The sequence below is a fragment of the Castor canadensis genome, chromosome 12 (assembly GCF_047511655.1).
Source record: "Castor canadensis chromosome 12, mCasCan1.hap1v2, whole genome shotgun sequence".
Lineage (NCBI taxonomy): Eukaryota > Metazoa > Chordata > Mammalia > Rodentia > Castoridae > Castor > Castor canadensis.
The window spans coordinates 114,664,362-114,687,800 of NC_133397.1; the positions used below are offsets into that span (position 1 = coordinate 114,664,362).

Consider the following 23,439-nt stretch of genomic DNA (forward strand, 5'->3'; position numbering starts at 1 on the left):
GGGCAAAGTCAGACCCTGTTCACATTTTTGCATTCTGAAGAACTGTAAGGAAGATTCTAGAAGGCATTGTGTTTAGAGAAAATCAGATTAAATGACATTTCTTTTTCCTCTGACTCCTAACTAATAGGTTTTGTCATTTTTAAAAAGTATTCTTTCCTCAAAAATATTATGGAAATGTTAAAGTACTCTGGATTGGAAATTACTTCTTAAGTAAAAGCTCTTACAAAATAATTTGAGTTTATTAATTTAAAAGCCCGTTCTTTCCTGGGTCACTAACTACCCTTTCTTTCCTTTGAAAGAACTTTTATAAAGGTATTTACTTCCATACTTTCTATGAATGAATCCTTTTCCCTACCTGTTAACTAGTATTTATATACATGTATGAAAATAGAACACTGAAACCCACTAAAAAAGGAAGGGGAAAGGGAGAATAAGAAAGAGTAATAGAAGGGGTAAATTTGAATGTGAATAGACATATCACAATGAAACCCCTTTGTACAGTTAATATATGCTAATCAAATTATTTTTAAAATTAAAATAATGGGGATGGAGGAGTGGCTCAAGTGATAGACTGTCTGCTTAGCAAGCACAACGTCCTGAGTTCAAGCCCTAGTGCCACAAAAAAAATTAAAATAATTGTCAACCAGGAACCCATCACCTATATATGGGGGTTCCCCCTTGTTAGAGACCAAACAACCAGAGTGCTTTCCTGATATTCCCAGTACACGTTGGTCCTCTGTCATGATCTTTCCCTAACTGTGATTTCAGGTTCTCCACAGATGAAGGTCAGTGCTGGCAAACGTACACATTCACCAGGGAGCCCATCTATTTCACTGGCCTTGCATCAGAGCCCGGCGCCAGATCCATGAATATCAGCATCTGGGGGTTCACAGAGTCTTTCCTAACCCGCCAGTGGGTGTCCTACACCATTGATTTTAAAGACGCCCTTGAAAGAAGCTGTGAGTGCCTGCCAGAAAAATGGGCCCCTTTCTGCAGATGATCCATTCACTTTAATCTCTTTTAGCTGGGTAAACAAATGCACGTGTATACAGAAGGAGACTGGAGAATGTTCATGTGGGTACTCAAGCAATGGAACCAGGAAAGCGTTTCCTGCCTGGGACTAGCACTGCGCCAGAGAAATACGAGGCCCACATTTATGATTTATATTATCCTGTCAGCTACATTTAAAGTAAAAAGAAAGGTGAAATTCATTTTAGTGGTAGATTGTCCTCATACATCTAAGACATTATTATTTAAACATGTAAACAATATTAAAGATGATCAAGATATTTCACATTTTTTCCTTCGGTCTTTGAAATCTATTGTACATTTAACACTTACACACATAGCAGGTCTCAATTCTGACCAGCCACCTGCCACATAGGACAGGGTAGCTTTGCACTGGAGGAGAACATTCTTGTACCTTTCATGAGACTTTTCTTCTGGCTTATAAGAATATAAGTGTGTGTGTGCTTATCTAAATTATTCATGACCTTTCAGAGGTTCTTACCCCTGATTAGGCAAATGCAGTGGAAGTATGAGAGAGAACTTTAGAAGAAAGCTTATAAGAGCATCTAATTGATTGTGTCACTTCTCAAAATGTTGACGGTGAAGGAGTTTTCATGCGAAATTTTAGATTGAATGTCAGTCACAGCTGAGGTTCTACAATGGTCCCTGGGCAGATATGAAACTCACACTGACCTCTTTTGAGTACTATGACTTTATACTAGAACAGATTGAAAAGGCCCCAGAAAATAGCTTCAGAAAGAGAGTGTCAATGTACAGTGCCAGGTGCTCCCAAAGTATTGAAAGCAGACCCAGATGCAGTGCCAAAGACGCTGGTGTTATACTGAGAAATATGAAGTATAAAAGAAAACACTGGAGAAAAGGTGACTGAACTCACATGTTGGTATAATGATACAATCAGAGACTTACAGTTTCAAGACATTTTAGTTGGATGTTGGTCTGTTAGACTGTGTTATGGGTCCCTTTCCACAGTGTTAATTCAGTGACTCCTGAGGAAGCACAGCTCTTGGCTTAGGCCTCACTTTTCTACAAGACATTGAAATATGATTTAAAGTCTGAGGGCTGTGGGCATCTCCGTTAACTAAAGAGGCTGTAAAGGAGCTGGCTTATGAGTTTTCTCCTAAACAGGCAGTTCTACAGTTATCTCTAAAATTTAAGGTCATTAACAGATTTGTTAAGCACCTGCTCTCTAACTGGCTCTGTGCTGGTCTTCATATCCTGAAGGATAAAAACCTAATCCACAGTTACAGCCTTTGAATAGTTTTTCCAGGAGGGGATGACATGATATACTGAGCAAAAGACTGTTATCATCAACAGTCCACATTTGAGAACCATTGGACTAGAGAGAGAGGCCTAGAAAGAGGCTGTGTTCCCTTCTGTTTGAAGCAAACTTACACATCAAGAAATTGAACCTGAGCTCTTTGAGTAATTCATATCTTATCCTAAGCAAAGAGCCCTGGAGTGGGAAATAGCTGGTCACTCCTCTCTGACATCTGCTGTGGACTGAGGGCATATGTGAGCAAGACAGCAGCCTCTCAGTTTGGAAAGAACTCTTGAGTTCCCCTAAACAGCTTCCTACTTCAAAACAAATGAGGCTCTTCCTAATCTTCAATGGTGAGATGGAAAGAATCCTCTTATAGGATGAGGAAATGCAATTGTTAGTAGGTTCTAAACTAATGTAGCTTTTTGTTTGCAATTCCAAATTGAAGCAATAGATTGAGTCAGATGTTCTTGCTTTCCCTTTCCTTATTCTTCCCATAGCCTGACAGCTGCTTCCCGTGGGTGGGATGTGTGCTGTGCAGCTTCCTGAACAGTCTGTCTATCCTTTAGGTGAAGAGAAGGACTATTCCATATGGCTGGCACACTCCACAGACCCTGGGGATTATGAAGATGGCTGCATATTGGGCTATAAAGAACAGTACCTACGGCTACGCAAGTCATCTGTCTGTCAGAATGGTCGAGACTATGTTGTGACCAAGCAGCCGTCCATCTGTCCGTGTTCTCTGGAGGACTTCCTCTGGTATCAGCTCTCCTCAGATCCCTCTATCAGCACTGTACCATTTGTGGGAGGAGGCAAAGGACAGCCCTGTACCATTTGTAGGACTAAAAATACTGAAATCTTTTTCCTCAAGAGTGGAGAACTGCTGCTTCTTACCAAGGAAATTGAGGCACAGAGGGAACCAAAGTTGTTAATAACTGGACAGTTAATTATTGGGCAGAACCAGCAAGCAATCCCAGAAATCCTGACATGGCAATGGTGGGAAAGAGAGAGGTTATGTAACAGGAAGAGAATAAAACAAAAAAAACTATAGAAAACAACAAGACAAAAGCACCAGGAAGGGTGTTCAGGAGCAAAGAGGAAATTGGACTTTAGAATGAGCCCTACAACTTGAGTGCAGCAGGAAGGGCAGTAGGTTTTGAATCCTCTGTAGAGTGAAGGCAAGGAGGTGGTGGTTTGGTCCTGAGACTCGAGGACTGTATGTTTCCAGTCCTATGTCCCTCTGAGGTTTAGAGGCCACTCTAAACCTCTGAGGCCCTCTGAGGTTTAGAGGCCATCTCCAGGGAGATGGACTCCCTGGAGTTCAGGACCATCTAGGCTTAAGGATTAGTACTTGGCTGGCGTAGTGAGTTGATTATATTAAAAGGCCAGGGCATCCCTGTGTAGCTTAAAGGAGGTAATTTTAGGGCAAATAAGAGGAGCTGCTTCACATCAAGGTAATAATCTTGGGAATGCTGTCCCCGCACTAAATATTGACAGAAGGTAAAACCAGATCCTGAAGGATTTGGACAAAGCAGGCAGTCAGATGGCAATCTTATCCTCCCCTGACATCTTCTCTTGAACTGTAAGTGACAGAAGAATGCGGTCTTAGGGAAACACAGGATTGACCCAGTGTGGCTCCTCCTGTGTGGCTTACAACCGTATGTGGGATGGCCAAGTGTCCTCCCTTCTCCAGTTCCGCAGGAAAAACATCACTCACAGCTTTGGGCTGCAGCTGGGCTAGAGGTTGTTCTGAAGGGCTCTGCCTTATTCTTGAACCACATTTGCCAGGCTCTTTACCAGAGCTTTGGCTGTTTTCTAAATACATCATGATTCTGCAGAGCCCCAGGCCATTGTGAGGATTCGTCCTCTGCCTGGAAAATCTGTCCATGTTCCCCACTGCACCCCCACCACTGGGAAAGTCCTCCTTGACTTTTAATACTTAGCTCAGATAACACCACTTGAAAGCCTCTCCCCAATCTCCCTCACTAGACTCCCCCAGCACCTATTCCAGCACTTACTATGTTTTAATGATTGTTTATAAATTTGATTCTATCAAGCTTGGGTCCACCCACACTCCGTGATAGTGTGTTAGACACTATCCTATGCAATTTATGTTTAACCTCAATGGAAAGGTTGTAACTGACTGGCCATGGGAAGCAACAGAGCTGAATGTGAAGCTGGCATTTCAACTCCAGCATTGTGCAATATGTACTTCACAAGGGGGTCCTTTATAAGTGAGAAGAGCACTTCTTGAAATTTCCGCTGCTACTGGAGGGGTGGTGTCTTCTGCTTCTTTTGTTCCCCCTGCCCTTTCTCCTAAATATTCACCAGAAAAACAGAAATACAAGCAGCATCTAAGTAGTCTCCAAATATTCACTGATTCTTGCTGTGCATGGGGCACTGGAGTAAGTGTGGGAGGTTTGTTCTAGACCCTCCCAATAAGATGCACATAATTATTGTGCAACACAGTAGGTGCCATGGGGATTTAGAGAAGGAAGAGAAGATTTCCTCCAGAGCTGAAAGATGTGGGTCACAAAACGCTTTGTTGAGGAGGTAAGCTGAGCACTGATAAGTGGTAGGATTTGACCATGTGCATCTGGGAAGAAAGCAGGTCATTAAAGCGAGTAGACTGCTGTGAGCCAGACACCCAACAGTGCAGCCAAGGAAAGGGGTGCTGGAAGATAGGCTATGAGGGAGGTCAGAGAAGTCATGACAAAGAAGTGAGTAGGATCCAGACGGAGGATGCTGAGGCAAAATTTTCCACTTAGATGATGAGAAGGAAAGTAGTGTCATGGATAGACATATAGAATAAGGAGAGCTGGCAGAGAAGAAAGTATGCTGTGTTTTGACCATTTTATTCTTTTAAGGGTCTATTAACATATTTAGGTGATATCTACCAGGCATTTGGAAATATAAGGTTAGAGCCCAACGCCAGGTGCCAGTGGCTCATACCTGTAATCCTAGCTACTCAGGAAGCAGAAATCAGGAGGATTGTGGTTCGAAGCCAGCCCAGACAAATAGTTCGCAAGACCCTATCTCAAAAATATCCAACACAAAAAGGGGTTGGTGGAGTGACTCAAGAGGTAGAGTGCCTGCCTAGCAAGTGTGAGGGCCTGAGTTCAAACCCCAGTGCTTCATATTGCAACAGTACTGATATTTGATGCTGTAGGTGATCAAAGTGAATGAGACCAGAAAGGGCTTTGCTGGATTTGATGATTTGTGAGTCTTGGTGCCAGTATGTGTATGTATGTGTGTGTGTGTGAGGTGGGGGATCTCAGACGTTCTTTTCAAGGTTGTAGAGAATGTTGATGCCAAAATGCATGGAAAAAAACTAAGGGGCTGGAGGTGTGGCTCAGTGATAGAGAGCTTGCCTAGCAGCCAGGAGGCCCTGGGTTTAATCTCTAGCACTGAGGGGAAAAAGTAAATGAGTGAAATAGGCAACTAAAAATATTAAGAATGGTGGTGCATGCCTGTAATCTCAGGACTCAGGAGGCTGAAGCCATAGGATCATGAATTCAAGGCCAGCTGGGGCTACAGAAAGATTTTGAGGCCAGCCTGGGCTATACAGCAAGATCTTGCCTCAAAAAAATGAAGGAAAGGAAGGAAGGAGGAAGGAAAGAAAGGAAGAAGGGAGGGAGGGAGGAAGGAAGGAGGGATATAAGGAAGGAAGGAAGGAGGGTGGGAGGGAGGAAGGAAAGAAAGGAAGGAAGGAAGAAAATTTGGCTGGTAAGGGAGAGAAAGATAAAGGACATAATTTTGAGAATAGAGTCATATGTAGGCTAAGGAGGAGCCACCAATTGAGTAGGCAAGATTAATAGTCCCTTCATATACTATCTATAAAGCAAGGGCCCAGGGTGGGTAAGAAAAGTGGGACCAAGAACAAGCCAAAGGATGCTCATGCAGAGGTCAGCCTTGAAGAAGAGTCAGGGCATTATTTCTTTAGAAAGAGAAGAATAGACAAAAGGTGCTACAAAGAGATGGAATGGAATGGAAGGCAAGAAAGGGTATTCACACTGGAGGCAAGTACTGTCTAAGAAGTGAGAGGAATAGAAGCGGGGAAGACAGAAAAAGGTTCACATATATCCCCAAGACCAACATATTTGTATATTAAAAAAATTGCTAAATTTTCTGAATTTAGATCTGTTGCTGATGCCACTGTTTCTGTGGCCTCCTCTTTGTCTTAGTTGTGAGTGTTCCTACCCCATTTTAGCTGCAGCCAGTTCCTTCTCTGAGCCCTAGCTGACTGCAGGACTCCCACCCTTTGAGCTCTAAGTATTCCTCAGCCTACCAGGCCTGATCTATAAGTTTTTGGTTTTTGCTCCTCCATAAAACTCTCTCCATGTCTGTTTTCCTAAGTGGACTGAATTAGCCAGCTTTCCATCAGTATAACAAATACCCAAGGTCTGGGCTGCGATAGTGGTAGAGCACCTGCCCAGTAAACTCAAGGCCCTGACTATTCTGGTCTGAACTGGAATATTCTAACTGAATTATTAACCATCCACATAAAACCTTCGTTGCTAGTGATTTACTGTCTTTCAGCAACTTTGAAAGTTACCTTATTATTGACTCTTGCAGTGATTTTGGCTACTTCCGTCCAGAAAATGACACAGAGTGTGTGGAACAGCCAGAGCTGAAGGGGCACGACCTAGAGTTTTGTCTGTATGGAAGAGAAGAACACCTGACAACAAATGGGTGAGACAGTCTTTCTCCCTCATCATGGCAAATGAATCCTCTTTATTCAGAGTGAAACTACGTCTCTTCACACAGAAATCCAAGCACTATATCAGAATACTCATGAAAATACTGTCTAGAAGAACTTTCTGTGGTGACAGAAACATTCTGAAATCTGTTGTATCCAAATGGCAGCTGCTAGTCACATGAAGCTAGTCACACTAGTGCAACTGAGGAACTGAGGGTTTTTTCCATTTTAATTAATTCTCATTTAAACAAGTTCTACGTAGGACAGAGCAGCTGTAGAGGAGTCTCAATATCTCTTTCCTCTGATAAATTTGCCACCTCTCCCATTTTCTTACCACTTGTTAATTAGCTTTCCTGTGTCATAGTTCTCTGGTACTGTCTCTGACAGCAAGGAACAGAGATGCTTAGTCTGCTCAGGCCCTGAAATCACACAGAATACCTGTGAACCAGGCCTGAAAGATGATGTGAACCAGACACATTTTGCCCACCACCTAGTATGAAACAATGAATTTAACAAAGCAGAAAGAATTTATTATGAGGTGGCCAAGCATGTAGAGATGGGAGACCAAGACTCGAATCTGCCTTCCTGAAGGTAAAATTTAGGAATATTTATCGGGATAATGAAGTAGGTGGGGGCTGGGGGTGTGGCTTAAGTGGCAGAGCACCTGCCTACCAAGTTCAAGACCCTGAGTTCAAACCCCCAGTACTGCCAAAAAAAAAGAAGGAAAAAGAAAAGTGATTTAAAGTATGGGGAAAGGTGACGGGAGGTGAGCTAATCAGTGGTTTGTGCATGTATAATCAAGCTTGTAGCTTTTCATAGAATACATGTTCAGAAAATGGAAGTGTTAGCATGACCTGAGGTTAGAGATTTGGACTTCTGATGCCAAAAGGTCATCCGTTAAAAAAAAATCACATGAAAGATTATCCATCAGACAACTGCACAGACTCAGTTGAAGAGAAATGATTTCAATAAAAGCAACCTAGGCAACCTTTATCATCATAACCCACACATCAGAAGTGTTACCTACAACAAAGCTGATGGGAAACTCGTAATACACTAGTCAGTTCTGTGACCTTCAAAATTAGTGGTTTTTAAAGTGAACTAAAAGCAAGTGAAGCTAGAGGTTTTATTCAGGTTTTCCCTCAGTTTCATAAGGACAAGAAATTTAGGCAGTTTTCAAATCTTATTTTCAGGAAATAGCCAAGAGTCAAGGAATATATACTTGTATTCTGTTAACAAGTCCCTTCCTTCCCTCCTTTACTCCTTCCTTCCCTCCTCTTCCACCCTCCCCTCCCTTTCTTCCCTCCTTCCTTCATTCCTTTCCTTTCTTCCTTTCCTCTCTCCCTCCCTCCTTTCCTCTTTCCTTCCTTCCTCCCTTCCCTCCTTTTCTTCCTTCCTTCCCTCATTCCTTTCCTTCCTTCCTTCCCTCTCTCCCTCCTTCCTTTCCTTTTTCCTTCCTTCCTTCCTTCCCTGAGGCATTTTATTATCAAAAGTTTGCCCTCAAATACATAAACTAATACAAACTGAAAATTCATCATACACCTACTAATGAAGCCTAAAAAAATGATTTTAGCTTGACCTTTAAATAGATCTTCAGCTTCATTGATTTTGGTTGCTGTATAAGAAGATCCTCTTTGGTCTAGATAGCTAAGAACCCAGTTTATTGATGAGCATCTCTTATTCTTCTTGATTGGCTTTTACGTAGTATTAACATTACATCCCATTTGTCATTTAGCGTTCAAACTCACCTCTGTAATAGTCACCACTGAATGTGGATTTTGGTAGACTTTGAGGAGCTTATTTTACTTGAGGTTCCATATGCTTCATGACTTGCCAGACATACTGGCCTGTAATTCCTGCAGCAGCAGTAGTCACTCCATTGCTACCACCATTCTGGCCAGGTGCACCCCAGCACAGGGGCCATGGCACCAAATGCACACCTCATCCAGAAAGCAACACAGCCACATCCAGAAAGTACAAATCCCTGTGAACAAACTTCCTCTGCCTTTCAGGTATCGGAAAATTCCAGGTGATAGATGCCAAGGTGGGATGAATCCAGCTCGAGAAGTAAAGGACTTGAAAAAGAAATGCACAAGCAACTTTTTGAATCCCCAAAAGCAGGTATGTTAAAATAGATCTAGTTTTTAGGTGCAAGTGGGATTTCACATTCTGTCAGGAAGAATCAAAGTTATAGCATCAAGAATTGGTTACTGATACTACTTCTGTTGGGCTTCCCTTTGGACAGAAAACATTGGATAAAAGACACATCCCATAGCCCAATAACCTCATCCAGCAAACAGTTCCTTTTTTCTTGGGAGAAAAATGTTACTCTATAAAGTTGTCTTAGAAGCATATAGTTGTAGAATTTCTGAAGTTCAGAGTCATTTAGGAAAAACACTCAAGAAAGCAGCTGTCAGTACATGATGCATGCATGTGTTGAAACACCACAAGATGCACATTAATATGTACAATATGACATGTTAATAATATTTTAAATATAAAAAGGAAGGTTATAAAGGGCCATGACCTGGAATTTTGCACGGGCCGAGAAGAGTGTTGTTCAGTAAGTAGGACGGATCTTTGTGCTAAGTCATGACAAGTGTGTTCAGAATGAAAAGCTGAGCTGTGGTGATAATGGGTTGCTTTTGATTTAGAGGCAAGTTACAAGACAATTACAAATTGTGATGTTGAACTAAGTGGTTGGGATTTGGAGATAAGGTGAAGAGGAAGCCTCTTGATAAAGAAGCACTAGAAGAAAAAAAAAAAGAAAAGAAAACGAAACACTGGAACAGCAGTATGACTTGGGGAGATAAACTGTGGGTCCCTGCTTCTAGTCTGTAATGTGAGATGCCCCAAAAGTGTGCAGTGGCTGCCTCTCTGCCGTTCTAGGGATGACTGGCCAACAAAGGGTGGGACTAAGAAGGAACGGAGAAGAGTGTGTGGGTGTGTGTATTTGTAAGGGGGCAAGTTCCTCCTTCTCTGCACCCCTGCCCTGGACTGCTAGTGGCTGTCCTCAGAGTGTTTGTGTGTGTGATTGCACAGGACTCCCGCCCACAGGGACACAGCTTGTCCCAGAATCCAGCTCCGCCTCCTCTTGGATACACTGAAAACACACACTTCCTATCTCCCACCCAGAAGCAGGTAGGTTACACGCAAACAATGATGTGATAAGGTTTATTTGCAAAAACATACCAAAAATTAAGTAAAAACATTAATCTTGCTTTGTGTCATGTAATGGCCTGCCTGGTATAGCATTGACACATGTCTTCCCACATGATGGCCCTATTCTAAATTCATTCAGCCTACTGTTATCGTAGTGTCCCTTTATACTCCACCCTTAAGCTCTAAGACTTGTAAACAGGGGATGTGGAACAGTCAGTATTACCATAGTTGACATAGGCAGTTGCCAAGGCTTCCACCATAATTTTGGAATTGAATCCCCTGCACTTGCAGTTTTCAGGCAGCTGGAGTTCGGATTCCCCTCCACCAGCTGTGAAGTCTCCTGGTAACAGAGATGGTTTGTCTTGGGGGGGTTGGAAAAGTAGAGGCAGCAAGTAACTCAGACTGTAGATCACTCACAGAGAAATGAGGAGAATGCATTCCTAGAAAAGGTATGCCTAAAAGCTTTTGTGTTTGTGTTTTAATTTATCAAGAATTCCAAGTCAAATTCTGTTCCCATCATCCTGGCCATCGTGGGATTGATGCTGGTCACAGTCATAGCAGGAGTGCTCATTGTGAAGAAATATGTCTGTGGCGGAAGGTAAGGGATATGGAAGTGGGCCAGAGATACCGAATTCAAACCAGAGTGATTGAATCTGCCCTTGGCAACAACAAGGCAGTTGAAGTGATGTCCTGGAAAACTCAGACCCAAATCTTCTTGTATCTAATAATTTTGGTATATCAGCCGTATTGCCTGTGTGTGTGACTTCCTCCATGTGTATAAAACTGGAGACATCAAGTGCTAAAAGACATGTGCTTTTTTTTTCTCATCACATGAGAGTTAACAGAGGTTTCCCCTACAGGTTCCTGGTGCACCGATACTCTGTGCTACAACAGCATGCAGAAGCCGATGGGGTGGATGCTTTGGACACAGCCTCCCATGCTAATAAAAGTGGTTATCATGATGACTCAGATGAGGTGAGACTTTCTTCTTAAGTAGTCCTAAAATTACTCGTGATGAAGATATGATTTAAGACCAGTTAGAAAAGCAGCAGTTTAATGACAGCAGGATTTGTCAAGCCCAGAAACTAGGTGATTGCTTTCAAAATAGGAAGGTTTTTTTTTTTTATCTTTTTTCTTTTTAATTTTTATTTTATTTATATGTGCATACAATGTTTAGGTCATTTCTCTCCCATCCCCCCACCCCCTCCCTCTTCCTCTCATCCCCTCACTACCAGGCAGAAACTCTTTTGCCCTTATCTCTAATTTTGTTGTAGAGAGAGTATAAGCAATAATAGGAGGGACCAAAGCTTTTTGCTAGTTGAGATAAGGATAGCTATACAGGGAGTTGACTCGCATTGATTTCCTGTGCTTGTGTGTTACTTTCTAAGTTAATTCTTCTTGAACTAACCTTTTCTCTAGTTCCTGGTCCCCTTCTCCTATTGGCCTCAGTTGCTTTAAAGTATCTGCTTTAGTTTCTCTGCATTGAGGGCAACAAATGCTATCTAGTTTTTCAGGTGTCTTACCTATCCTCACCCCTCCCTTGTGTGCTCTCACTTTATCATGTGATCAAAGTCCAATCCCCTTGTTGTGTTTGCCCTTGATCTAATGTCCACATATGAGGGAGAACATACGATTTTTGGTCTTTTGAGCCAGGCTAACCTCACTCAGAATGATGTTCTCCAATTCCATCCATTTACCTGCGAATGATAACATTTCGTTCTTCTTCATGGCTGCATAAAATTCCATTGTGTATAGATACCACATTTTCTTAATCCATTCGTCAGTGCTGGGGCATCTTGGCTGTTTCCATAACTTGGCTATTGTAAATAGTGCCGCAATAAACATGGATGTGCAGGTGTCTCTGGAGTAACCTGTGTCACAGTCTTTTGGGTATATCCCCAAGAGTGGTATTGTTGTATCAAATGGTAGATCAATGTCTAGCTTTTTAAGTAGCCTCCAAATTTTTTTCCAGAGTGGTTGTACTAGTTTACATTCTCACCAACAGTGTAAGAGGGTTCCTTTTTCCCCGCATCCTCGCCAACACCTGTTGTTGGTGGTGTTGCTAATGATGGCTATTCTAACAGGGGTGAGGTGGAATCTTAGCGTGGTTTTAATTTGCATTTCCTTTATTGCTAGAGATGGTGAGCATTTTTTCATGTGTTTTTTGGCCATTTGAATGTCTTCTTTTGAGAAAGTTCTGTTTAGTTCACTTGCCCATTTCTTTATTGGTTCATTAATTTTGGGAGAATTTAGTTTTTTAAGTTCCCTATATATTCTGGTTATCAGTCCTTTGTCTGATGTGTAACTAGCAAATATTTTCTCTCACTCTGTGGGTGTTCTCTTCAGTTTAGAGACCATTTCTTTTGTTGAGCAGAAGCTTTTTAGTTTTATGAAGTCCCATTTATCTATGCTATCTCTTAGTTGCTGTGCTGCTGGGATTCCATTGAGAAAGTTCTTGCCTATACCTACTAACTCCAGAGTATTTCCTACTCTTTCCTGTATCAACTTTAGAGTTTGTGGTCTGATATTAAGATCCTTGATCCATTTTGAGTTAATCTTGATATAGGGTGATATACATGGATCTAGTTTCAGTTTTTTGCAGACTGCTAACCAGTTTTCCCAGCAGGTTTTGTTGAAGAGGCTGCTATTTCTCCATCGTACATTTTTAGCTCCTTTGTCAAAGACAAGTTGGTTATAGTTGTGTGGCTTCATATCTGGGTCCTCTATTCTGTTCCACTGGTCTTCATGTCTGTTTTTGTGCCAGTACCATGCTGTTTTTATCATTATTGCTTTGTAATATAGTTTGAAGTCAGGTATTGTGATACCTCCAGCATTGTTCTTTTGACTGAGTATTGCCTTGGCTATTCGTGGCCTCTTGTGTTTCCATATAAATTTAACAGTAGATTTTTCAATCTCTTTAATGAATGTCATTGAAATTTTGATGGGAATTGCATTAAACATGTAGACTACTTTGGGGAGTATCGACATTTTTACTATGTTGATTCTACCAATCCATGAGCATGGGAGATCTGTCCACTTTCCATAGTCTTCCTCAATCTCTTTCTTCAGAAGTTTATAGTTTTCCTTGTAGAGGTCATTCACATCCTTTGTTAGGTTTATACCTAGGTATCTGATTTTTCTTTGAGGCTATTGTAAGTGGAATTGTTTTCATATTGTCTTTCTCAGTTTGGTCATTATTAGTGTATAGAAATGCTAATGATTTTTCTATCTTGATTTTATATCCTGCTACCTTGCTGTAGCTATTGATGATGTCTAGAAGCTTCTGAGTAGAGTTTTTTGGGTCTTTAAGGTATAGGATCATATCATCTGCAAATAAGGATATTTTGACAGTTTCTTTACCTATTTGTATTCCTTTTATTCCTTCTTCTTGCCTAATTGCTCTGGCTAGGAATTCCAGTACTATGTTGAATAGGAGTGGAGATAGTGGGCATCCTTGTCTAGTTCCTGATGTTAGAGGGAATGGTTTCAGTTTTTCTCCATTAAGTTTAATGCTGGCTGTAGGTTTGTCATATATAGCTTTTATAATGTTGAGGTACTGTCCTTCTACTCCTAGTTTTCTTAGAGCTTTTATCATGAAATGGTGTTGGATCTTATCAAAGGTTTTTTCTGCATCTATTGAGATGATCAAGTGGTTTTTGTCTTTGCTTCTGTTAATGTGGTTTATTACATTTATTGATTTTCATATGTTGAACCACCCCTGCATCCCTGGGAAGAAGCCTACATGGTCATGGTGAATAATCTTTTTGATGTGATGTTGAATTCGGTTTGCCATTATTTTATTGAGGATTTTTGCATCAATGTTCCTTAAGGAGATTGGCCTATAGTTCTCCTTTTTGGAGGTGTCTTTGCCTGGTTTTGGGATAAGTGTAATACTGGCTTCATAAAATGTGTTTGGCAGTTTTCCTTCCCTTTCTATTTCATGGAACAGTTTAAGGAGGGTTGGTATCAGTTCTTTAAAGGTCTGATAGAATTCAACAGAGAATCCATCAGGTCCTGGACATTTCTTTTTGGGGAGACTCTTGATTGCTGCTTCAATTTCATTTTGTGTTATAGATCTATTCAGGTGATTAAGATCCTCTTGGTTCAGTTTGAATGATCATATGTATCTAGAAATCGTCCATTTCTTTAAGATTGTCGAATTTATTTGAATATAGGTTCTCGAAGTAGTCTCTGATGATTTCCTGGACTTCCATGGTATTTGTTGTTATCTCCCCTTTGCATTCCTGATTCTACTAATTTGGGTTTTTCCTCTCCTCATTTTAGTCAGGTTTGCCAGGGGTCAGTCGATCTTGTTTATTTTTTCAAAGAACCAACTTTTTGTTTCATTAATTCTTTGTATGGTTTTTTTTGTTTCTATTTCATTGATTTCAGCTCTTATTTTTATTATTTCTCTCTTTCTATTTGTTTTGGGATTTGCTTGTTCTTGTTTTTCTAGGAGTTTGTGATGTATCATTAGGTCATTGATTTGGGATCTTTCAATCTTTTTAATATATGCACTCATGGCTATAAACTTTCCTCTCAGGACTGCTTTTACTGTGTCCCATAGGTTCCAGTAGGTTGTGTTTTCATTTTCATTGTCTTCCAGAAACTTTTTAATTTCCTCTTTTATTTCATCAATGACCCATTGTTCATTAAGCAGTGAGTTATTCAGTTTCCAGCTGTTTGCATGTTTTTTGTCTTTACTTTTGTTGTTGCGTTCTAGTTTTATTGCATTGTGATCAGATAGAATGCATGGTATAATTTCTGTTTTCTTATATTTGCTGAGGCTTGCTTTGTGGCCTAGGATATGATCTATTTTCGAGAAGGTTCCATGGGCTGCTAAGAAGAATGTATATTGTATAGAGTTGGATGAAATGTTCTGTAGACATCAAGTAGGTCCATTTGATCTATTGTATATTTTAGATCTTGAATTTCTTTATTGAGTTTTTGTTTGGATGACCTATCTATTGATGATAATGGGGTGTTAAAGTCTCCCACGACCACTGTGTTGGAGTTAATATATGCTTTTAGGTCTTTCAGGGTATGTTTGATGAAATTGGGTGTGTTGACATTGGGTGCATATAGGTTGATAATTGTTATTTCCTTTTGGTCTATTTCCCCTTTTATTAGTATGGAATGTCCTTCTTTATCTTGTTTGATCAATGTAGGTTTGAAGTCTACTTTGTCAGAGATAAGTATTGCTACTCCTGCCTGTTTTCGGGGGCCATTGGCTTGGTAAATCTTCTTCCAGCCTTTCATCCTAAGCCTATGCTTATTTCTGTTGGTGAGATGGGTCTCCTGTAAGCAACAAATTGTTGGATCTTCCTTTTTAATCCATTCCGTCAAACTGTGCCTTTTGATGGGGGAATTAAGTCCATTAACATTAAGTGTTAGTACTGATAGGTATGTCGTGATTCCTGTCATTTAGTTGTCTTAGTTGTTTGAAGGTTTGATTGTGTGTACCTAAGTTGAGGTTACTCTCTACTTTCTTGCTTTTTCTTTTCCTGTAGTTTGGTGCTGCCTGCCCTGTCATGGTTATGTTGGGTTTCACTTTCTGTGTGCAGAATCCCTTGAAGAATCTTTTGTAGTGGTGGCTTTGTGGTCACATACTGTTTTAGTTTCTGCTTATCATGGAAGATTTTTATTGCTCCATCTATTTTGAATGATAGTTTTGCTGGGTAGAGTAACCTAGGGTTGAAGTTATTTTCATTCAGTGCCCGGAAGATCTCACCCCAAGCTCTTCTTGGCTTTAATGTTTCTGTTGAGAAGTCTGCTGTGATTTTGATGGGTTTACATTTGTATGTTATTTGTTTTTTCTCTCTTACAGCCTTCAATATTCTTTCTCAGGTCTCTGTATTTGTTGTTTTAATGGTAATATTTTGGTCTGGTCTGTTTGGTGTTCTGGAGGCCTCTTGCATCTGCATGGGAATAGATTTCTCCAGATTTGAGAAATTTTCTGTTATTATTTTGTTGAATATATTACGCATTCCCTTTACTTGCACCTCTTCTCCTTCTTCAATGCCCATGATTCTCAGGTTTGGTCTTTTGATGGAGTCAGTGAGTTCTTGCATTTTCTTTTCACAGGTCTTGAGTTGTTTAATAGTTTTTCGGTTTTTCCTTTAATTACCATTTCATCTTCGAGTTCTGAGATTCTGTCTTCTATTTGTTCTATTCTGATGGATTGGCCTTCCATTTTGTTTTGCAATTCTGTTTCATTCTTTTTTCTGAGGTGTTCCATATCCTAAGTTGTTTCCTCTTTAATGTTGTCTATTTTTGTCCTGGGTTCATTTATCTCTTTATTAATCGTGTTCTTTGTTTCACTTAGGTGTTTATACAGTGCTTCTATGGTTTCTTTTATTTCTTCTTGTGTTTTTTCAAATTCTTTATTTTTTGTTGTCTTGGAATTTCTTGAGTGTCTCTTGTACATTTTGGTTGACCATATCCAGTATCATCTCTATAAAATTCTCATTGATTATCTGTAGGATTTCTTCTTTTAGATTGTTCTTGTGGGCTTCTTTGGGTTCTTTGGCATAGTTTATCTTCATTTTGTTGGAGTCTGGATCTGAGTATCTGTTTTCTTCATTTTCCTCTGGTTCCTGTACTAATTTTTTGCTGTGGGGAAACTGGTTTCCCTGTTTTTTCTGTCTTCCCATCATTGCCCTTGGTGTTGTTATTGACCCTGTACTGTATGCAATTAAGTATTTTCTAGCTTGTAATAATAACAATGGTGATTTTTAGAATGGAAGGGTGAGAGAAGAGGGAAAGCAAAGAAGTTAAAGAAAGAGGGAAAAACAAGTAAACAAAAAACCCAAAACAAACAAACAAAAAAGTTTCAAAGATATAAACAGGGAGAGATAGTGTACTAATCAGCAGTAAGCTAAACAGGCATTTGAGAGACAGAGAAGATTGAGAAAAAAAAAATTAATAAATAAATAAAATTAAAAATAAAGAAATCTCCAAGTTCAAATGCAATAAAATTTCAGTATTAATAATTTTAGTGTTAGTCCCTCAGCCTTCAATCCTGAAGATGGTGTCTCTGAAGTAGTTCTGTCATTATCTCATCAAAGGGGAAAAAAACCAAACCAAACCAAACAAAAAAAAAAAAAACACCACAAAGTGTCCCAAGTTCAAATGCAATACAGTTTCAGTAAGTTTTTCAGCATGCAGGTGTAGTTCGGTTGTTGTCTCATCAAAGGAAGGGAGAATGAAAAGAAGAAGAAAAAAAGAGTCTGGAGACAGCTTTGTGAATGTCTATCTGAGGCTATGGCTCACTTGCCCGCTGCTGTCAGCTTGCTGTTGCTGGAGGCTTTATTTATGCAGATCTCAGGAGTAGGCATAACACTCACCTGGACCCTCAGGCTTTGATTATTTAGAGTTCTCCTGGGCACGATGCCCACTGCTACAAGCACACTAGGGGAGGTGACACTGCACCTGCTTTCTCAGGCCAGCGTGTTTATTTACAGTTCATGTGGGAAGTGGGTCTTCCCCCCTCTCCTGTGGAGTTTTCCTCCCTCCGCCACTTTACAAGCTTTCCCACTTCTGGTTGCTAGGTGGATGCCACCGCTCCTGCCTTCTCCAGCCGACTTGTTGTGAGGGATTTCCCCTCCACCCCCTTCCACGTTCAGGGCACCCTGTCCTCTTTGCTACGTGTCTTTTTTTGTTGTTATTGCTTATTACTCAAGTTTTTTTTTTTCTTTTTTCCCTGGGTGGGGGTCAGTCTGTCTAGAGGGATATGCTGATCTGGTCCAGGGTTGTCTGTGGAAGTACAGCATGCCGCTTAGCTCACCTTGGGGTCTGCTTCTTCCCAAGCGGTCTGGGCGCTGGCGTCTGGCTGTGGCGTGGGATCCCTCCTGGTTTCTACGTTTAATGTGGAGTGGGAATGTTACACACAGGCTGGGGGTGTGGAGGAGTTAAAGTTTTGCCTCTTCTTGGTGGTTTTTCCTGTAAGGTGTATCTCCAGTGTCTCTCCAAGATTTTACTTTAGGAGGCACGCTTTCTGCTTCCTCCCTCTAGCCGCCTCAAAATAAGAAGTTTGAGATCAATCAATAATACGCCACCTGTCTCTCTTTTCAGGACCTCCTGGAATAGCTCTGTAAAGGAGCTGGGACCCAGCATGGATGGTGGAAATGCAGTACCTCTTATACCCCTGTGGCTCCAACTTGGGGAAATAAATTTCCCATTGCGAGGGACCCAGCTGTGTTTCTGCTGCTTCCATCAAAGCCAAAAGGACCTACACTAAAGAAATGCAGGGTGGGGGTGGGGAACCCTGAACATTTTTAACAATTGGCTCTGAGAAGAGGGGGGAAATTTAAATTCTTTAACTTTTTGTTTCAAGTTCTGTCTTTTGTTAAAGAATGGGTTTTAGGATTTTGTTGGGCTTTCTCTCTCTCCCTCTCTGTCTCTCTCTCTCTCTCTCTAAGAGAAATGAAATGGAAGGGATTATTCACTAGCCCCACCCTTGTGTGTTCTGCGTTTTGCATGGTGCCCACTCCAGGGCATCTGTGACTCCAGCATCAACTCTCATATCGTACCTGGTGCTGTCCCTGGGCTCTGCCAGCCATTGTGAAATAGCCACAGGGAGAACAGAGGCTGCAGTGACTGGCACAGCCTAGCCAGCTTTCCTCCATCTGGGGACAGCCCTGCTCCAAAAACACTGCACACCAGCTCCTCACAGATCCCAACACTGCTCTCTCCCCCTTCCCCCAGGGACTATAAAACCACAGTGATTTTTCTTTTCTCCTATTTAATTAGGCAATACCCTTGTTAATTGCCCTTTGGCAACTAACTTAACCATGTGCTTCCAAGACACTAAATCAGGAAAACTTACAGAGCAATATTTTTAACTTGGGGCAGAAAGAAGGGAGCAACAGAGAATTGACTAGATTTATCACCTATTAAAGGCGAAACTCTGGCTGCTTCTGAGATCTTTTAATATGTGCTTCTGTGTGCCAGTGGAGTTGCTCAAGGACGGGGTGCAGGCCTGGCCTGGAAGTCTGCCCAGGCTCAGCCATCTCTTTCCTGGAGTTGACCATCGAATGCACAGTGCAGCCCCAAGGACTGACCGCCACAGTCTTCCATGTTCCCTTTTCACCTGCTATGTTGGCTGGTTGTTGAACCATTACAATGGCTGCTTATTTGCTCCTCCTAGATTGCTGTTATCCATGGAGCCAGGACTAGTGATGTTTTGGGATTTAGACTTTAATTTTTAAACATCAGAATTTTATTATAGGGCCGTCCTTCTTACCTCTTTCCCAGAGGAAAAGAACATTTTCCACATTTCATGTGGGCATGAAATGTTTCAATGAACCAATTAAAAACCCACTTCCAGTGAGGTGATGCTTAGTGTGATACATTAGGTTAACATTTTAATTTTAAGGAAGTTTTCCATTTGACATTTTTCCAAATGAAATAAATTATAGAATATAGTTGGGTGGGGTTTTGGGTGGCCACATAGTAATGGAATGTTATAATAATTAGTTTTAATACAACTGAATATTTGCTATTCAGGCTTGTAATATGGTCAGTCTTTGGTCTTACTATACCTGCTGTGCTGGTCTCAATTTCTCCCAGTAATTATGATTGGGACATTCTTTGGTAGATGCCATTTTGCTGCTAGTTCATTTTGTGGCTGGAAATTCAGGAAAAAGTAAATGTGCCAAATTAAGTTTTGTCAGAATATGTGAGCAGATGGCTAGGTTCTCTCTTCCCCAGAGCAAATAAACAGCAGCAGGGAAAGAGGGGGAGGGAGTGGATGGACAAACTTAGAGACTTTGAAACTCCAGTAAAACTGAGTCAGGAAGCGTCTGTTAGAAAATGAAGTTAGGGTAGTTTTATGAAGAGAATTTATATTCACTACAGCTAGAACACACTAGTCTTTTAGCTCTTATTTTACATGGTTTTAAAATTTAAAAATAATTGCAAAGATATATCAGTTTATAAATGATAAAAGTGTCAGCCTCTATCCCACCCTTACCTCCTGCCCAAAGTAAATTTGGTGACCAGAAAAGATCTATTTACACCACACACCTTTTCCCTCATCATATAACGAGACAGACGTGGATAGATGTGCCAATGTATAGTACTCCTCTTATTAGTTTTAAGATGTAGGAACATTAATATTCTTCTCTAACTATCTAAGACTAGGGCTCTTTGATTACAGTACTATTGGGGATTTCTGTGTAACTCGGCCATCTGCAGAGCACTTCCTCTTGCACCATGTCATCTGAACCCACCATCCTTTTGACGGAGCTCAGTTGTCCATGGTCCTGATGTGCTGCCAGCAATGCTGGTTGGTTGTCTTCAGAACTGTGTAAAATCCTTACTCAGGCAAGTGCTGAACACTTGGAGCAGAGCTTCTTAGACTGATTTGTTCTTTAGGACAGGGATCAGTGGCATTTCTTTCAAGCATCATTTAGCACCTTTTTGTTTTCTTCTTGGAGAACAGAAACTTTTTCTCTCCTGCTTTTCATGGTTGACAACAAAAGTAATAGTTTTGAGAATATCTTCAGGAGCAGCCCCTCTCCTCGTGGAGGGTTACCGGGGAGGAGCACAGTGAGTCCCCATGGATGGTCCCCTTCATCCATCCTCCTGCTTCCACCTGTGACTTGCTGGCTCTGTTGTCTTGGGCACTGCCTGCAAGTTAGCTTTCTGTACCAGTCACACTTACTAATGTGTGCCCTCAGCTAGCTAAATCCATTATAGATTTAAAAAAATATATTTCTGATTTTCCCATGCAGCCTAGAGGTAACATCTTTGAGCGTAAACCTAGCATATCATCATGGAAATACACTTCTCCAGGATGAGGGCAGGAGAAGGGGTTATTTCCAGAGGCTTGGGAAGCAGAACTTAACATTGTCAGGTAGGATGGACATACTAGACAGTTCAAGTGGCCCGAGCTCTTAAATCCAGAACTCGCTGTCCTTCCTGCTCAAGACCTGGGGGCTTTTGGTTTTTATTGAGACTGGAGAACAGGGCTGGACGCACCTCAGCTGCAAATCAAGTAGAAACACTACTCAGAAGAGTAGAAGCCTCTATAGAGTTGCGGCAGCTGTGGGGTGAGCTCACCTTCCGCAGGGTCCCTATAACTGAACCTTGGAACTGCCATCTGCCTCTGAAGGGCATTCTGATGTGTATCTCTCTTACTCTTAGGTTTGCCTCTGAGCATTCATGTGCCCCACTGGCCTTTCCTCCCTGGCAGAGTAGGATGTGCTGGCTGCCTACAGCTCCTGCACTGGGCCTCTAAACCATAGCTGGGTATTCCACACACAGCCTTTGTCAAGATACCAGGATGCAGAGAGGGACACACAGCCATTCACAGCAGCCCCAGTTGGCAGGGCTGCCCTGGCTTCAGTCATTTAATTGCTCTTCAAGCAAACCATCTAGGTAGAGCCTCTCTCCCCTTAGGAGAGGTCTGAAGAGTCCTAACCCTGTACACAGAGGCCAAGAACGCATCTGCTCATTGTCACCATGCCGTTCTCCTTTCCATTTTAAGCCAGGTACTTGGAACTACTAACATAGGAAGGGATGCAGCTTTCTGTCACCTCCCTTCCAGCAGGAAAATTAACATGGACTTAAATGTCCTTTGAACCAAACCAAAGTTTAAGATTTGCCATATGATGTAGTGACAGGGAGGGCGAGAGTCAGTGGGTGCCAGACATTGTGTTCCATCTGCCACTAATTTGCCTAGCACAGGCAGCTCTGGGGCACCATCAGCCCTCATGAAGGGTGATGGAAATGGCAGTAGCATATTGACTTCTTACGTTGCATTTTAACAAGAATTAGAACATTGGTTTGGAATTGTTGCCAACAATTTGCTGAAAGCATTTTTTCTCACATTTTTTCTTAAGCGTCCTTGTTTATATGGGACAACATAAACTAATCTGTACCTTTATATATATATGTATGTACATATATACATGTATAAACTGTATAGCATACACGTTAATGATTTATTGCTATGCCCCAAATCTTTAATGCAGTTTTCATCCTCCGCATGCACTCAATTGTGGTCGGGTGACTTACTGTCCCCTGGTGGTTCTGCCCACCTCCCATGTTTGAACCCCCGGGGTGGAGGGTTTAGGTGTACTCTCCTTATCCTCCTGCACAGAAATGCTCAGGGCCCCCATGTGCCTGTTGTTCGTTCCTCACCTTTCCTGGTTCCCTTTCTGAGCATGTGGTTCCTCCCTAAGCCGTGGGACACTGTGTTCCTACAAGAGTGTAAAGCAGTGTTAAGATCACTCTACTGCATGTGTGCTAGACACTCAAGCTTTCTGCTCCCTCAGGACAGAAAAGTGCATGTGAAGTGGGATAATTAAATTTCAACCACCCACATCAGTTCAAAGCCAGACCCCCCATAATGAAATCCCACAAAATGGAAATAAAACTCAAATTTCTTTAGCATTGTGTAAATAAATCTGGATGTGTTTAACTTTGTACTGGTAATTTTCTGTATATTTGCAATATTTGGGTTAGAAATAAACAGACTGGACTTTGTTACCTGACCTACCAAGATGACTAAACTACAGTTTGTTAATATGATAGCTTTTCCAGTTTTCTAGCTTCAGAAACCAAACTCTGGCAACTAGAGAAGCAGCCAATTAAAAAGCCAGCATTGTGCAGTTATAGCATGAAAGGTAGTAGGTAATTTATGGGGAAAATGACTCCCCAAAAGTGAGTCATTTCTCCATAAATTATCTAAATTTCCTTGTCCTTCATTTTCTTAATCTGATCAAGATCTGCCTCCCATGGCATTTGTAAGACCGTTTCTCTTGTTCTTACCTTCAAAAAGTCTAGCAAACCCACCCACACACCTGTTTCCCTTGCTACACTTTTCCTCTATGTTCATAATTGCTTGTTTAACAAGTGACAATACCACTAGAAGTTTAACTTTGGTAGTTTTCTGTCTGACTTTCCTGGGTTTCCCTTGCTACTCTTATTACCGTCCTTCCAAGCAGCAGCAAGAGTAGCAGCTTGCTGTCTTCCAAGTGTGCCTGTGGGAGAGGTTCCTGCCCACCTCTCTTGAGCCTTTAGCCATCCCACTCTGCCATTCTGAGCCAATATTTCTGTCTTGGTCTGGAAATGACAAAGCCCTTGCTCTTGGAAGACAGCCTCTCGTGGGAGAGTTCCTACCTCACACAATTAACTGGTATAGTTTTAGTTTGAGGAAACTAACATGTTTTAAGACTGCCTGCACCAGGACCCGAGATTGCTTTTTAAAATGCAGATTCCTAAAACCCTTGTTCCTTCCTATTATTGCTTATACTCTCTCTACAACAAAATTAGAAATAAGGGC

At 41.3% G+C, this 23,439-nt stretch overlaps 1 protein-coding gene and 1 pseudogene across 4 annotated transcripts in view; one reads left to right on the forward strand and one right to left on the reverse strand.

Moving 5' to 3' along the window:
* The window catches only part of Sort1 (sortilin 1), an 88,150-nt gene extending 65,494 nt beyond the window's left edge, over positions 1-22,656 (forward strand). For 2 of the 4 annotated variants that reach the window (XM_074050829.1, XM_074050830.1), the window contains exons 14-21: positions 769-959; positions 2,857-3,046; positions 6,863-6,979; positions 8,999-9,107; positions 10,029-10,127; positions 10,640-10,746; positions 11,009-11,123; positions 18,222-22,656. In XM_074050829.1, coding sequence (XP_073906930.1) covers positions 769-959; positions 2,857-3,046; positions 6,863-6,979; positions 8,999-9,107; positions 10,029-10,127; positions 10,640-10,746; positions 11,009-11,123; positions 18,222-18,236 — 943 coding nt within the window. In that variant the 3' untranslated portion in view covers positions 18,237-22,656. The remainder of the gene's footprint in view (positions 1-768; positions 960-2,856; positions 3,047-6,862; positions 6,980-8,998; positions 9,108-10,028; positions 10,128-10,639; positions 10,747-11,008; positions 11,124-18,221) is intronic. The other 2 variants (XM_074050831.1, XM_074050832.1) reach the window with 1 other exon arrangement.
* LOC109685947 (mitochondrial import inner membrane translocase subunit TIM14 pseudogene) lies at positions 7,317-8,813 on the reverse strand (annotated as a pseudogene).
* Positions 22,657-23,439: the final 783 nt, after the last annotated feature.